The sequence below is a fragment of the Acartia tonsa genome, chromosome 9, assembly GCF_053477335.1.
Source record: "Acartia tonsa isolate MP-2025a chromosome 9, ASM5347733v1, whole genome shotgun sequence".
NCBI classification, from domain to species: Eukaryota; Metazoa; Arthropoda; class Copepoda; order Calanoida; family Acartiidae; genus Acartia; species Acartia tonsa.
The window spans coordinates 36,240,663-36,257,048 of NC_137268.1; the positions used below are offsets into that span (position 1 = coordinate 36,240,663).

General features: G+C 32.2%; 1 protein-coding gene across 1 annotated transcript in view; it reads left to right on the forward strand.

Annotated features, from left to right (window-relative positions):
* Positions 1 to 15,828, forward strand: part of LOC145327676 (immunomodulatory peroxidase-like) — a 182,771-nt gene extending 166,943 nt beyond the window's left edge. The window contains exons 2-20 of the mRNA XM_080171236.1: positions 3,890 to 4,004; positions 4,698 to 4,745; positions 5,442 to 5,508; positions 6,562 to 6,667; positions 7,195 to 7,372; positions 7,942 to 8,110; positions 8,247 to 8,406; positions 8,477 to 8,739; positions 9,174 to 9,387; positions 9,757 to 9,903; positions 10,215 to 10,366; positions 10,609 to 10,674; positions 10,922 to 11,007; positions 11,640 to 11,811; positions 12,355 to 12,419; positions 13,068 to 13,193; positions 13,750 to 13,841; positions 14,032 to 14,106; positions 15,403 to 15,828. Coding sequence (XP_080027362.1) covers positions 3,902 to 4,004; positions 4,698 to 4,745; positions 5,442 to 5,508; positions 6,562 to 6,667; positions 7,195 to 7,372; positions 7,942 to 8,110; positions 8,247 to 8,406; positions 8,477 to 8,739; positions 9,174 to 9,387; positions 9,757 to 9,903; positions 10,215 to 10,366; positions 10,609 to 10,674; positions 10,922 to 11,007; positions 11,640 to 11,811; positions 12,355 to 12,419; positions 13,068 to 13,193; positions 13,750 to 13,841; positions 14,032 to 14,106; positions 15,403 to 15,459 — 2,346 coding nt within the window. The 5' untranslated portion in view covers positions 3,890 to 3,901 and the 3' untranslated portion in view covers positions 15,460 to 15,828. The remainder of the gene's footprint in view (positions 1 to 3,889; positions 4,005 to 4,697; positions 4,746 to 5,441; positions 5,509 to 6,561; positions 6,668 to 7,194; positions 7,373 to 7,941; positions 8,111 to 8,246; positions 8,407 to 8,476; positions 8,740 to 9,173; positions 9,388 to 9,756; positions 9,904 to 10,214; positions 10,367 to 10,608; positions 10,675 to 10,921; positions 11,008 to 11,639; positions 11,812 to 12,354; positions 12,420 to 13,067; positions 13,194 to 13,749; positions 13,842 to 14,031; positions 14,107 to 15,402) is intronic.
* Positions 15,829 to 16,386: the final 558 nt, after the last annotated feature.

Genomic DNA, 16,386 nt, shown 5'->3' on the forward strand with positions numbered 1-16,386 from the left:
AACTGTTTTAGGGGAGGGTACCACAGCCCTCCCAAGAGAAATCACAAAAAATAATCAAAATTTTTTTACGTATAGAGACTTGAACACAATATAGATAGGTATCGCAGAGACTTAAACCAAAAAAACAAACATTTAAAGTGCCACTAGAGGCCTCTAGAAGCGTAGTTGCTAGTCTATTTATATAAAATGGTAAGGTTTTTTGAAAATAGCAGATTTTTTTAATAACTACTGAGCTGATTGAGTTCTCCATATAAAGGAGGCTTTTATTAGTTCAAGGGATATTAATATTATTTTTCTTTGTCTATCTCTCTGACAAAAAAAATTAAAACTTCTTTAAACATGGTCTGATTTTCTATAACTTGGGTCAGTCAGTCTGATAGCTCTAATAGTTAATTTAGGCATATCAGTATTGCCCTATAAATTTCAAACTTGGCTTGGGGATTTCTGTAACTGTTGGGTAAAGTTTAGAAAGCGTAGCAACTTATAAATTATTACAAGAATGTCCATACGTCTATTTTGAAAATGAGCTGGTATCTTAGCTGATTTGATTACAGTTTTACCCTATTCACTTGATTTTTGGTTATTGATTATTAGAACGAGTAGTCACAATCCTTATAATAGAGTAACAGGATGTCTGTTTGTTTGTTTGTTTGTCTGTTTGTCTGTACCGAAGGATCTCGCTAACCGCTGAACCGATCGGGTTCTCCTTAACAGGGTATCTTCTCATAGGTCCCGGGAAGGTTTATATCTATTTTTCAGAGAAATCGACAAAAATAAAATAACGCCGCCTTGCGGACATTTTGCAATTAGCTAAAAACATAACTAACACCATCTATCTGCGAAAATGATATTTTTGGTAAATAGCTGAATTTGAAATAGATTAAAAGAAACAATTTTACGTGTCCCTAGAGGCCTCTAGGGGCGTAAACGCTAGTTGTAAAAAAGTAAAGCAGCTCTATAGTAAGTATATCCATGTTATCTTGTTTACAAGTAATTTTCGTAAAGATTTTCACTTAAGTTCATATACAAACACAAAAATTTTCGTTTTCAATTTGATTTTTTAAGCTTAACTCTCATGGATGTTGTCATCCTTGTTTAAATTAGGAATAATTGCAAGACAAGAATTTTTCCACGTAGGACGGACGGACAAAACTAGTCACTGTGACTTAAAGAGTTGCACCGCTACAAGAAAAAAGTCTTTATCATGATGAAATTAGAGAAAACACGAACTTTTTATACCTCATTGAATTAAAGTATAAAAACAACGACAATGAGAATTAATTTTTATAAAAGAAAAGTAGCCACTTTAAGTTTCTCGAAGCTTTTAAGTCTTCGGCCTAAAAGGTGTCCCTCCTTTTTTCAAACAAAAAATTTTATTTAAGGTTATTCTTTACGTTGGTCTCTATTTTTTAAAAGAGGTAATCCACCACTTCCACCCCCCCCCCCTACAAAATTTTTGGAAATAAATCATATAGATAAAAGTCTTCAAATTGAAGGTGCCTCTGAAATACCCTAAAAAGCCTTTGTCCTAAAAAGTTTGGGGAGAGTATTTAACCCAACCCTCCCTACCTGTGTAAATCACTTCCCCCTCCCAAATAAAAAGCTTGGACGTCCTTGCATAACAAAACAGTAATTTGTAGCAATTTTCTGTCTGAAAAGAGTAAGCCAAATTTTAAGATATTTTAAATTATCACTTGTGAATTAAAGTTGCCGAAATTTTTTAATTCTAAATCTTTCATGTTTTGAACTATTGTGCTACAGCTTGTTATTCTTATCCTTATAATAAAGTAACAGGATGTTTGTCTGTACCGAGGATCTCTCTAATAGCTGAACCGATATGGTTCTCCTTTACAGTGAAGCTTTTCAGAGGTATAGGGAAGGTTTTTGACTATTTTGAGGGAGGTATCTCTACCCTCCCAATAAAAAAATTCAAATTAAAAATTGGGGGGAGGGTCGACTAGGGGTTCCTAGGGGCGTAGCCGCTAGTTCAGGGGTACATCGTTGGTGTATACACAGAAATCTTAAAGGATAAGACAATGGACGATAAATTTGTATTCATACTAAATGATGAAATGATGAAAAAAAGTTACACCTTCTGTAGATTAAATTATTGGTCAAAAAGTTTAAACGCTATAAGATTTAGAATCAATTAATCAAATTTCATTAAAAGTAAAACAAATTTTGACCCAACAGATGATATAAAGGAAACATAAAACTTTGGGTACCAATATTATTTATAGTCTCTCTCTCTCTCTCTCTCTCTCTCTCTCTCTCTCTCTCTCTCTCTCTCTCTCTCTCTCTCTCTCTCTCTCTCTCTCTCTCTCTCTCTCTCTCTCTCTCTCTCTCTCTCTCTCTCTCTATCTCTCTATCTCTCTATCTCTCTATCTCTCTCTCTCTCTCTCTCTCTCTCTCTCTCTCTCTCTCTCTCTCTCTCTCTCTCTCTCTCTCTTTCTCATTATCTTTCTCTCATTCTCTTTCTCTTTCTCTCTCACTCTCTCTCTCTCTCTCTCTCTGTTTTATTAGCATATATTTAGCTAATAAATGATTATATTCTGTAAATTAAAATTATTGGTTGAAAACTTTGGATGCTTCAAGCTTTTGAACCTACCAAGCTAAATTTGATAAAAGTACCCAAAATACAGGAAGTCATAGTTATGAAACTTTGGGTACCAGGGTAGTGCAGTGCAATTTTTAGTCCTCCCTCCCTGTTTTGGGCCTGGTAATTTTGTTTGGTTTTCGAATGGAATAAAAAAAACATGGAGGTGAAAGTCAAACCTTTTTTAAAAGTGTACTTTTCAATTTTTCTTGTGGGATTTCTAGAAGTAGAAAAAAGAATGACAACATTCATTAAAGCAAAGCTCATACAAATTATGCTCATTCAATTATGCTTTATTGGAAAAGGAACCATAGTTATTTTATAAAGATGAGGATGTCAAAACTCAAAATAGATTTTTAAAAACTGGCATGTATATTGTATAATACTCATAGAGTTGCTATATTTACTAGATTATTACTTATCACTACAGGAATCTTCATGCAGGTTTAATATAAATGTACAAATCTTTTATGCCGATGGACGTAGATTTTCATACTTATTGTAGAAAAGCTTCGCTATTAAAAAGTTTGAAGATTTGGTTTTTCAGCGCTATCATAGTTCAGTTACCATCACGCCTTTACAAGTGAAATATTACCATGTTGCTTAATTGTTACTTAAAACACAGGGAGGGAGGGGACATTGGACTATTTATTACACTGGTACCCAAAGTTATATAATCAAATTATCTCATTTGTTGGCTCAAAACTTTTGTTAACCTAACCAGTTCTTGCTTAATGAAGTTTATCATAATACGGTAAAATACCATTCAGATAACCAACCATTTGATTGCATGATCTTTCAATGGAAGTCATATCTGTACATTATGATAAATTGCGCCTGTTTTAGGCCAAGCCATACCCCTCACTCTAACTATTAGAACAGCACACCTGACAAAGTAGAAGGAACTTTTTAACATATTTTGTTTTGACTGTATATTAAATTAAAGGTGGGTAAGTATTTATACAAAATGTTTTTACAACCCAACCAATTTGCAACTGTAGAGATCTGTTAAACAGGGAGGGAGGGGACATTGGGATATTAATTACACTAGTCCCCGAAGTTTTATGAAGACATTTTCTTATTCGTTGGCTTAACAACCTTGGTTGCCTTTATTGAATTTTATTGGCTGGTTCATTAAGTTGAGTGTCCAAATTTAAGTGTCAATTTATTGGCTATCCTTGCAATGAAATCTTTCAAATTATATTTTTATTATTCAGATTAAAACCAATCCTTTAAAGCCGTACATCATGATTTGACTTTTACATCTTTAACAAATCATTGTTTGACTATTTCAGACAGATTAAAATGAGATTGTACAGTTTACTAATATTATTGTGTTTTATACATGTTGCTTTTTCACAAGTTAACTTTGGTGGTGGATCTCGATCTCAAGCTTCTACTTTTTCAGGTGGGTTTTTTAACTGTTTAGGCATCAGGGGCTGCCATTCAGCCAATTAATTTAATTTGAAATTGCCGAAAGTTAAATATTTTATTGGAGTAAAGTAGGAGTAAAACTTATTTTTGGGTGTAATTAAAAGGAGAAGTGGGTAAGAAGGGGAGCGTAAAAATAAGGGGGCTGAGAGGAAATTTTCACTTAGAATTGTTTGTCAGAATCACATTTTCTTTTCCCTGTTTAAGCATACAAGTCTATAGAGCATAGAATCCAAAATTATTAAGTATTAAATAAGATTTTGTTTAAATTTTTTTTCACATTTATACTTAGGATGCAATCTTATATATATTGTGTATTAGTCTGTTCATCAAAGTATGATAACAAAATTGAGTTTTTTTGTGTAGAATCCCACAACAGAACCTATGCTTGTGAATTTTTGTCTTTTTTCTAATCTGTTTAAACATCTTCCTTTCAATGATGAAAGAAAAAAGGACAACATTTAAATTGTCAAAAGCTTTCTTATTTCAAAATTTTGTTATAATTGTTTTTAACTGCCTCACTTTTTATTCACAAATTTGATAATAGTTTTAAAGAAATCTTTTTAAATTTGAAACTCAGTATTCTTTCAAAATTGATCAAAAACATTGATATAAATGTATGTCATTATAAGATTCCTTGTTCAACAGGTCTTTATCTGATTCTATTTAGGATCCTCATCCAGTAATGATGCTCCAACACTTAGGAGACAAAGCAATCAGGAAACATTTGGGCTTCTTAATTCTTACAACATCTAACTTTAGACAAAAATGCAGTTGACTGGTTATTAAATATGTATAGAAAGATACATAAGTTTTTAAGTTTTTATATAGAATTTTAATGTTAGAGATAGATTTTAAATCTGCATCAAATTTTAAGGATTTTTTATATAATTCGTTTTTTGTATAAGTCTTTATTTAAAAGTGCAAATACAATTTAAGTTACTTAATTTTGACATCCGTAATAGGTGGATTGAAAATTACCTGTGCTCTAATTGCTTGAACAATGTACGACACTTAAGCTTCTCCAATCAGAGCGCAGATAGTTTTCAATCCACCAATCACAGATGTCAAAACTTAAATTGTATTTCCACTTTTAGATAAAGAATTATACAAAAACGAATTTTATAAAAAAAATCCTCAAAATTTGATGCAGATTTCAAATCTACCTCTAACATTAAAATTCTTTCCAACTTATATATCTTAATATATAGTCAGACATTGATGATGGTGTTAATAGTAAGAGTGTAGTGGTAAATGCCTTTACCTGTAAAAGGTGCAATACATTTGGAACCTCAAGACTAATTTTGGATAAAAGAGGGATTGGTTGTTTGTAGGGTGATACTTAAAAAAAAGGTGTTCCAGAATTTTCTTTATAATAAAAATTTAAATTTATAGCCAAAATGATTGTAAATTTAGAAATCATCCTCTTGTTGTAAACCAGCAATCCAATGTGCTAATACTATGATCACTCAAAGACAAAGGTATGTATTTTCCAGTACTGCTTCCAAACCGATTATTATCTGGTGGATTATGACCGGTTATCAGTTATAATGAAAAATTATATTTAGCACCATCAAATATATTCAGTTTTCTTTGAATATAAAAATTTGCAATCATAATATTAAAGCCAGTTTTTTGGCCCATGCCTTCAGCATCTCAGGGCTAAAAATAAACTAGTTTTAATATTATAATTTAACATTTTTTATCCGTGAAAAGCTGTTTATATTACAATACGATAAATAACTATTCCTCAAATTTTGTTTGGATTAGAATCTGATTCATATCCTCTTTTTGAAACATGATGAAAAAATGTAATTATCTTACAAAAGACAATTTTAAAGAAAACAGTCATGATATAAATATATTTGTTGGAAAACCCAATCTAAAAACAATTAACAATATAAAATTTACAAATTTTCAATTATTGTACAATTGTACTTTTTCAAATTTAGTTTTAAAACAAAATTAATGTGTAGGGAGGTTCATTTTATCCAGGTTCGTTTTATCTTGTTAGGGTGGTGGTTTCCTCCGAAAAAAAAAGTTATAAATCCTCACAGGACATATGAGAAGAAACACTGTAAAGGATAACCATATTGGTTCAGCAGTTAGCAAGATTCTTTTGTACAAACATCCTGTTACTATTATGCAAGAACTAGCGGCTTCACCCCTAGCCTCTAGGGGCTTTGCCCCAAGAGGTATTTTTTTTAAAAATAGATAGAGATAAATAAATTTTTAAAAATTAATACTGATGCTTCCCTTAGTTTAATGTTCCCAAGAAAACTTTTTTTTGAGGGGGGGGAATTTTCCTTTTTGGGGGAGTTGGGGGTGTCCCAACCCCCAAGAAAATAGCTTAAAACCACCACAGGACCAGTAGATATATTCCCTTAAGAGTAGAATCCAATCGGTTCAGTGGTTACTGAGATCTTAAGGGACAGACGAACGGACGGACGGACAGACAGACAGACAGAAGACATCGTTCTACTTTGTATTATAAATAATCAAATCCTAATATATATCAATGTTTTGTATCTTAGATCTGGAAATATTTGCACCCAAGACTCTGGAGCATTTGGTCTGTGTTGCAATGCTGCAACTGGAACTAAAGCCACAACTCAAGTATTTACCAATGCTGATGAACAGGTACAGATTAGAGTAGGTGTAGCCATTAAGGTCATTGGCTTAAACTATACATTTTAGACTATTTAAACTTGACATGGTATATCATTAGAGTTTCTTATTATCACCTCACCCTTGAATATTATGTTAGGTATCCTAACTTTAGTCACTAATAAAAATGGATATATTATTACCTAACACCAGATCTTCATGTTCTATAATAAAGTGAACTAGGTAGCGGGCGAGAAAAATGATCTACCCCATCCCCCACCTTTACCCCATTCCCTTCCCTCCTACTGGATAAATGGCACAATTATTAAAAGCAAGGGGAAATTGCAACCTATTCTAATAAATGACACTGACTTTGGCTCCATTAGTACATAAGTCCTAAAACTATGAATAACTGGTCAGTCAATTCTGGTAGAGCATTTGGTGTCACCTGACCAAATAGCATCCATATCCAGAATTTTAAGACCTTTGAAAGTTTTTTCTTTAAACTTTACAACTGGAAAAGAATATATATATATATATTAAGTGTAATTTTATTATAGGGATTTTCAGTAAGGAGTGTGGCATCTGGTGACATAGGAGCTGCTAAGAGAAATGCAGATATTTCTTCTAATGAAATATTTAATGAAATTCACAACCTCAATACTCTACAAAAGAAAAGAGAAGGCAGCTTTTTCCATGCAAAGTTGCAAAAAGCAGCAAGGAGTAATACAAGAAGACAGGAATATACAGTCACATTGTTAATTTAACCTTTTTCCATTTATTTTCCCATGAAATAGCGCATTAATAATCAGACTATCTATTAAAAACACATATATTATTCATACTAAATCTATAATCAGGAATGCAAAATTGCACATCAAAACACTAACATTAAGCAATTAATTATTAATTTAGATACCTCAAATCACAATTATTGGGGTTGAGGTGACGCTCATGCACCCAGTTGATAATGGGTTACCTAACAAATAACTAATCCTTTAATGGCTTTAACTTTTGTCTAGAAGTCTTCATTTTTCTTGTTTATGCCTTATAGAATTTCCCCTACTTATACCATTAATTTTCTGCCCATTTTAGCATCTCTAGTATGACATAGTATTGGTCCATCCTTAAACCTAACAACAAGCTGACATGCTAACATTCATGCTAATGCCACAGGGTACACTAAAGTGTATAGATTAAGTTAATTAAAAGTTGCTGATGGGGATTTTAAAGACAAGTGCAACCTGGAAGCTATTGACTCCAACCTCTATCAAACAACTATACATACAATGTGACAATTAATTGAAAGGGAGAGGCAGGAACAAAGATAAACCAGCTGTGTCTTAAGTTGGCTGAAGGAGAACAGAGAGATGGAAGAGGTAGAAGAGGAAAGAGACAAACTGTTGCAAATAACTTTGGAAATCTCCAACAAGATACCTGCAAGGAGTGTACACCTCAGCGTTGTAGTTCTAACAGGTAGTATGCATGTTATCATTATCATATTATCAACAGTCTAAACTTCTAATAACTTTTCATTCCAAAACTCATTAAAGAATCTTTAAACTTGATATATTTTAATTTTCAATATGTATTATAAGGAACTATTGTTAAGGAAATACCGAACTGCAGATGGCAGCTGTAACAATGTACAAGATGGAAGGCTTGGAAAATCAGACTCAGTCTTTAACAGACTTGAACTTCCTGATTATTCTGATGGAGTTCAAGCTCTTAGAAAAGATATTTTTGGAAATGATCTTCCTTCTCCAAGATTGGTAGGTGTCCTTTTCTTGGGGAATAATGTTTTTTTAATATGTTACTTACTCTAATAAGATACTTTTTTAGGTAACAAATCAATGGTCCAGAAAAAGTGAAAACTTACCTGACACTAGATTTACAGTTATGCTTATGGCAATGGGTCAATTTATTGATCATGACTTGGCCCACACTCCTATTTTTGATGACAATTCAAGAGAAATAGATTGTTGTCCAAGTAGTAATTTCAACTCATTACATTCCAACTCATCAGTCTGTGCCATCATAGGCATTCCATCAGATGACAGATTCTTCACTGGTGTAAATAGAAAATCTTGCATGAATTTTGTAAGGTATATTAAATTCACATAATGGCTTCCTACTGTAAATATCTTACAAATTGCCCCACCTTTGCATTGTAAGTAAGCACAGTAAATTATATTTATACTGGCGGCTTCGCCCCTAGCCTCTAGGGGCTATGCTCCAAGAGGTAATTCTAAAATAAATAAGAACCTCTGGACCTGCCACCACTAATTTCAAATAATAAAAAAATGGGGGGGGGAGATTTTTAAATTATTTGTGGGGAGTTTGGAGTGTCCCTCCCTCCAAGAAAATAGTCTAAAACCACCACAGGACCAGGTATATTCCCTGAAGAGCAGAATCCGATCGGTTCAGTGGTTACTGAGATCTTAAGGGACAGACGGACGGACAGACATCATTCTACTTTGTATTATAGATTGTTTCATTGAACTTTATTCCTTAGGTAACTAATCTTTTTATACATTAGGTCAATGCATGGTTGTCCCCTTGATTGCAGTATTAGATACAGAGAGCAGATCAATCAGTTGACACATTTCCTGGACTTAAGCCAAGTGTATGGGTCAACTCAGGAAGAACTAGAATTCCTGAGAACCAAACGTGGAGGCCAGATGAAGACTGGTCCAGGTCCTGATGGTCCATTGCTGCCTGATGATACAAAAGCTAAACCTGATGATTGTAAGGTATTTTCTAGATCATGTAAACATTTGTAAAAGAAATATAACAATTAAGATTAAAAAGTCAGCAGAACATTTTGTTATAAGAACATGTACATGTTTAATGTTTTTTCTCGTATTCATTCAAAACATTTTAATATCCGGTGGATTAAAAACAGTTCTTACTACAAAAAAAAATATGTCTAGCGTTATATTATATCCAGTTTTCTATAAATATAAAAATTTACCATCATAAGATTAAAATCAGTTATTTTAGCCCATGCCTTTGCCATCTCGGGGCTGAAAAAAAAGGTTTAAATCTTATAATTGTACATTTTATATCCTCAGAAAGCTGTTTATAATATGATGTGAGAAATAACTATTCTAAATATGTAGGTAGGAGTATGCATGAAAGCTGGAGATACTCGTGTCAATGAAGTGCCAAATTTAACTCTTCTCCATACTATCTTTATGAGGGAGCACAATAGAATAGCTTCAAACATTGCCCAGGCAGAAGGTGGTAGTGATGAACAGATATTTCAGGTATATCGTCAATATTAGAGTAAAACACTAGAGAGAGAAAGGGTTAAATAACTGTATCTCCCCATCGCAAGTGCCTTGTGCAACCTTTCTATTGGGTCATTATAAATCAACCAATGGTGTGGCTTAAATTAACAAAGCAAAGTAGCAGAAAACAATTTAGAAGCAGACGAAAAAGGTCTTTTGAAAAAGGAAGGGAGGTAGTTGTCTGTATATACATCTATACAATATATCTGTTTCTTCAATAGTTATGTTTTAAAACTCTTGAAACTGTTATTGCTGCAAAAATAAAACATATTTTTTTTTATTTTCAGGAGACTCGAAGAATTCTTATTGCTAAATATCAGCACATTGTCTACAATGAATGGCTTCCAGTGGTTCTTGGACAACAGTACATGAACAGATATGGACTACAAACTTTAGCAAGTGGATTCAGTAATTCTTATAGAGCTGACATTGATCCAAGGTTTAACTTTTTTTACTATTTTATGTTTTTAAAACCTTAATTTTAGTAAATGAATTAATTTTGCTTATACCAACAATGAAATTGATTCAAAGAATCACAAACCTATACATGATTTTAGCTGTATTTAAGGGGGCAACACATCGTAGAATTGACGGCCTTTGATCTGCCCCCAAATATTATTTTAGAATAATTTCGCTTATGGGTTAAACCTCATTCCTGGTATTACTTATGTTTTATTTTAGGATCACCAATGAATTTGCTACAGCAGCTTTCCGATTTGGACACACCCTGATACCTGGAATTCTCAAGTAATTTATCAATCACTAGCGGATACGCCCCTAGAAGCCTCTAGTGGGTCTTATTTTTTTTTTTAATGATACGATACCTATAATGTTGCTTTCAAGTTTCTACGATACCTAGCTATGTTGTGTAGGAGTCTCTATACATAAAAAAAAAGATTTCGATTTTTTTGTGATTTCTTTATAATAAGGATATATTTATTTCTTCTCCAAACAGAAACTTTGGAAAATTATGTAAAATCATTTTTATGTTTAGAGTTTTTGCAAGTGTTAGTTCTCAATTGGATCCAGACATGAATCTTTCAAGTACATTCTTTAAACCACAACTTTTGAGGCTATCAGGTGAGTAAATCAAAAAACTTTTAAAATTCTGTAAGAGTAGGACGAATGGTTACGGACCCAACATGTAAAATCCTCAGGTCATAAAAAAAACTCAAGGCATATAATTTTTTTAATTGAATTAACATTTTTATGGCAAAACTGCCCTCATCATCAGGAACTACACAAAAAAATAGCCATTAAAATATGCATTTTTAGTCAATTATTAATAATGTATGTTTTTAAGGCATTTTTACATATAAAAAGAACTAAAATTCCCTATGGTTACACATTGATAACAAGTGAAAAAAATAAAATATATATTTTTATACAAGGTTGATTAAATGCAAAATAGAATTAAATTTAAAATAAAATCTTACATTTTTCGTCCATGACCATTGTTAACAAAACACAAATTGAAACTGGCAAATTTAAAATTTTTGTAAATTTATTGAAAAATGGATGGTCATTTTTTATCATGACCATAATCTGATCTGAGCTGGATCTTAAAATCATTTTAGTGGTGAGCCAGATCGGGGTGAGCCAACTTTCCAACAATGAGAGCACAGCATTTTATGAAATGCCGCGCTGTGATTGGCGCACCCCGATCTGGCTTAACGCTAAAATGATTTAAAGATCCAACTCTCCTAATTCAGGTATGATTGATGGATTAGTCAGAGGACTGACACGATCTAACAGTCAGAGGGTAGATTCAACATTTCCTGAAGATATCACCAATAATCTGTTTGATGGAGATAAAAATGGAATGGACTTGATTGCACTGAACATACAGAGAGGAAGAGATCATGGTTTGGCTGGCTATGTCAAGTAACTTTATAATGATTATCATTATAATTTGTGTGTCTGTGTGTTTGTACCAATATACTTTATAATAGTTACTAGCGGCTTCGCCCTTATCCTATAATTTCTTTGCCCCAAGAGATTTGATCAAACTATTTTTTCGTATTTTAGATTTAAAAGAAAATTTTTTTTTTCAAATTTTTGGAGGGACTTTTTTTTTGGGGGGGGGGGGGGTTTGTCGACCCCACTATTTAAATTTTAGTTTTAAAAAGATAAAAAAATTGAGGGGGGGTCGGGGTGTCCCACCCCCCAAGAAAATAGTTATAAACCCTCCCGGGACCTATGAGAAGCTACCCTGTGAAGGAGAACCCGATCGGTTCAGCGGTTAGCGAGATCCTTCGCTACAAACAAACAGACAAACAAACAGACAGACAGACAGACATCGTTCTACTTTGTATTATAGATAATTTATAATAACATCCAATTCTCAATTAAGAATCTGCAATTTTAAATGGCTATTGTCCAATCATAACACTAATTCTTATTTTGTAAAATTTCTATTATTCCTAGGTACAGAGAGCTATGTGGCCTTGGTAGAGCAAATAATTTTAATGATTTACTAAGTCAAATTGATCAGGAATTTACTCTTCTTTGTTTGTAGCAATGACAGTAATATAAAGATAATGATTAGCCTGTCCCGGTATTGAAAATTTTTGTTAAAACTTTTGCCCCCAGCTATAATAATATAGTTGATTTATGCAAAATATTGACCCATGCAAAATATTTTTTCTGTAATGCAAAAATTGCGATGGTACAAGCACTGCAAAGTTTTTAAAATTTGCAAAAAAGACCTGTTTTTAAAGCTCTTGTACCATCTCAATTTTAAAGATTTTTACAAAATTTCAATTCTAGTGTGTCTATATAAACCTGAAATTTACCAAAAAAAATGGGGGCAGTCTCAATTCTAACATATAATGGAAGAAGGTGTAGCAAGTAATTTTCCAAAGTAAAAATTGCCAGATTTCATACATAAATAATGGGGTTGGGCTGGAATCGATAGATACAGATATCCGGCTGATTCATAATTCTGGATATCAAGTATTTAGGGTTATATTGACACACTAGAATTGAAATTTCGTTAAAATCTTTAAAATTGAGATGGTACAAACTTTTTAAAATCTGCAAAAAGACCGTTTTTAAAGCTTTTGTTTTAAAGTGCCACTAGAGGCCTCTAGGGGCGTAGCCGCTAGTTTTTATATAAAACATGAAGAGTTTATTTTTAAAGTCCAATGTTAATGAGTTGAGAAGGACATACAATGATGTGAATGATATTGACCTGTTTGTTGGAATGTTGAGTGAACGTCCTCAGAGTGATTCTATTCTGGGTCCAACAGCTCTTTGTATAATAGGTAAGTTTATGATTTAACAAGGCTGACAAAATCAATAATAGCGAAGCACTGAAACGGTAAGACAAACGGACATTTACGTTTGTATAGTGTCAGAACTGAATAATAGAAGTTGCTTCGCTTATAATATTGTACTTTGTTGTCCCAGGAATCAGTATACCAAAAATCAGATTAATCAGATAATTAGATCACATAAAAATTTGTTGTTAAAAATGTAAAAAAAAACAACATGTTTAAAATGGTCGTGCGGACATTCTGGTATTTGTTATAGAGTTGCCACACTCTCTAAATCGTACCTAACTACTACAGGAATCACCATGCAAAGTTTGAAATCGATAGGACAATTCTAACATGCATAAATTAACAAAAAAAAGCTATCCGTTCCGGGCTTCGCTTTTAATGAATTATTCCAAAATCATGTTTTGTTTGCTCTCTTAAATTCTCTACTCTCTTATTTCATCCATGTTAATGAATTTCAATTTGTAACTCTTATTGAAGCTAAAGTTTTATAAGGGCTTTATTTCTTCTCTTTTCATGATTTTTTGTTATTTTTGTTAAGGTGATCAGTTTTCAAGACTGAGACAAGGTGACAGATATTTTTATGATCTGGCCAATTCTCCTGGCTCTTTCTCTTCATCTGAATTAGAAAAGGTATAAAATATTGTGTGTGTCTATCTTATTATGTTCTACATATATTTCATAATTACATATTATGATTTTCAGAAACAGTTTATTTTATGCTTTCATTTCATTTTTAACACACAACAATCAAACCAATGAAAAGTATATTATTAAGCATAATAGGAACTTGATTTAAATTCTACTTAAATTCCTGTTTCAGATAAGAGAAAGTAGTTTTGCTAGAATTCTGTGTGATAACAGTAATGTTGGTGACATGCAACCTTTAGCTTTCCAGGTAAGATAGCCAGTTGATTTGCTGCTAGATAGCTAGTATATATTGAGCTGGGTACCTAGAGGAAGAAGTTTTGCCAGGATTCTATGTGATAACAGTAATGTTGGGGATATGCAACCTTTAGCTTTCCAGGTAAGATAGCCAGTTAGTTAGCTACTAGATAGCCAGTATATAGCTTGGTACCTAAAGGAAGTAGTTTTGCCAGGATTCTGTGTGATAACATTAATGGTGGTGATATGCAACCTTTAGCATTTCAGGTATGATATTAGATAGTCAGTTAATTTGCTGCTGGATAGCCAGTATAAAGCTGGGTAGTGGTACCTAGAGGAAGTAGTTTTGCTAGAATTCTGTGTGACAACAGTAATGTTGGTGATATGCAACCATTAGAGTTCCTGCAAAAACAGCCAATTAGTTATCTATTAGATAGCCAGTATACATATAGCTGGGTTCCTAGAGGAAGAAGTTTTGCTAGAATTCTGTGTGAAAACAGTAATGTTGGTGATATGCAACATTTAGCTTTCCAGGTAATATAGCCAATTAATTTGTTGCTAGATAGCCATTATATAGCTGGGTACCTAGAGAAATTTTTTAAAGTTTTTAAAGAATATGTTGTGATAGCTAGACAGATTGTATATAGCCTTGTACTTAGCAAAGGAGAATATTGGTTTGTAACTGTGTTGTAAGAGATATTGGTTACCCAGATAGCTAGATTGTTAGGTATTTTACGTGTTTATAATAATATAATTTATAATAACTAAAAGATATTTAGATATCTGACTGCTACCAAGGAAGTAAATAAAATAGATAGATAAGATAGCTATCGCTACATATACACACTATGCATAATAAAATTGTTATCAATATAGAAACAAGGATGACAACATCCATAAAAGCGAAGCTCTGAAACGGCAGGACAAACGAACATTAACACTTGTAGAGTGTCTAAACTCATTAATTAATATATAAAAGTATAAAAGTCAAAAGTAAATTTGCTTAAAACTGCTAAAATTCAGGATAATGTTCCTGGTTTCATACTTACATCTTTAGGGCTTGATTGTAGAGATGCTTCGCTTATAAAATTGTACTTTGTTGTTCTAGGAATCAGTATTCCTAAAATTAGATCAATGAGATAAGAATATCACATACAAATTTGTTGTTAAAAAAGTAAAAATCGACATCTGGTATTGATTATAGAGTTGCTACGCTTTCTAAATTGTACCTAACTACTACAGGAATCATCATACGAAGTTTAGAATCGATAGAGCAATTCTAAAAATTTTAACTGACTTGTTTGTTCAGGTTCCTGACACAACAAATCCTGTTCAGAGCTGCTCAAATGAAAACGCCATACCTTGAAATAGCAACAGCCATTTATATTATTATTGTATATAAAATGTGGGTTTTTGGATTTATTAAAAAACATAATATAACCATAGTTTTTTTGTATTTTGTGCTTCTTGAGAAGATTTAAAATGTGTGTGACGTTTTTCTTAAGATTTGGTAAAATAATAATATCTATGTAATTTGTAACTTATGATTAAATTTCTATACTCCATCTGGTTTTGTCAAAAAATTTAAAAAACCAATATTCACGGATAATCAACATATAAAAAATGTCAAAATTCAACTAAATTATATTTTTATTGAGTTTTAGAATTTAATTTTGGTTTGCTTATTAATTTTTTTTCTGGAATAAATAAATGATTTTATCAAGGATGTAAAAAAGTCCAAAGAATTTTTGCAAAAAAAAGAACAATAATAGTCATAAGTAGTAACATGTTAACAAGGAAGCGAAGCACTGAAACGGTAGGACAAACGGACATTAACACTTGTATAGTGTCTGAACTCAATAATCAGAATATAAAAGTATAGGAGTCGAAGCAAAATTGGAAGTAAATTTGTTGAAAAACTGTTTGATACAGGATAATGTTTATATTTATACTTACATTTTTAGGATTTGATTATAGAGTTGCTTCGCTTATATTATTGTTCTTTGTTGTCCCAGAAATCAATATACCAAAAATTGGATCTAATGCATAATAAGATCATATAAAATTTTGTTGTTAAAAAAATAGAAAAATCAACATGTTTAAAATGGACGTACGGACATGCTGGTAATGATTATAGAGTTGCTACGCTTTCTAAAACGTACCTAACTACTACAGGAATCATCATGCAAAGTTTGAAATCGATAGAACAATTTTAACATGCCTATATTAACATACTAGATTTGGCTCGATATAACTATCTCCCTATTGGCTAGTTTTCTATATGTATATCTAT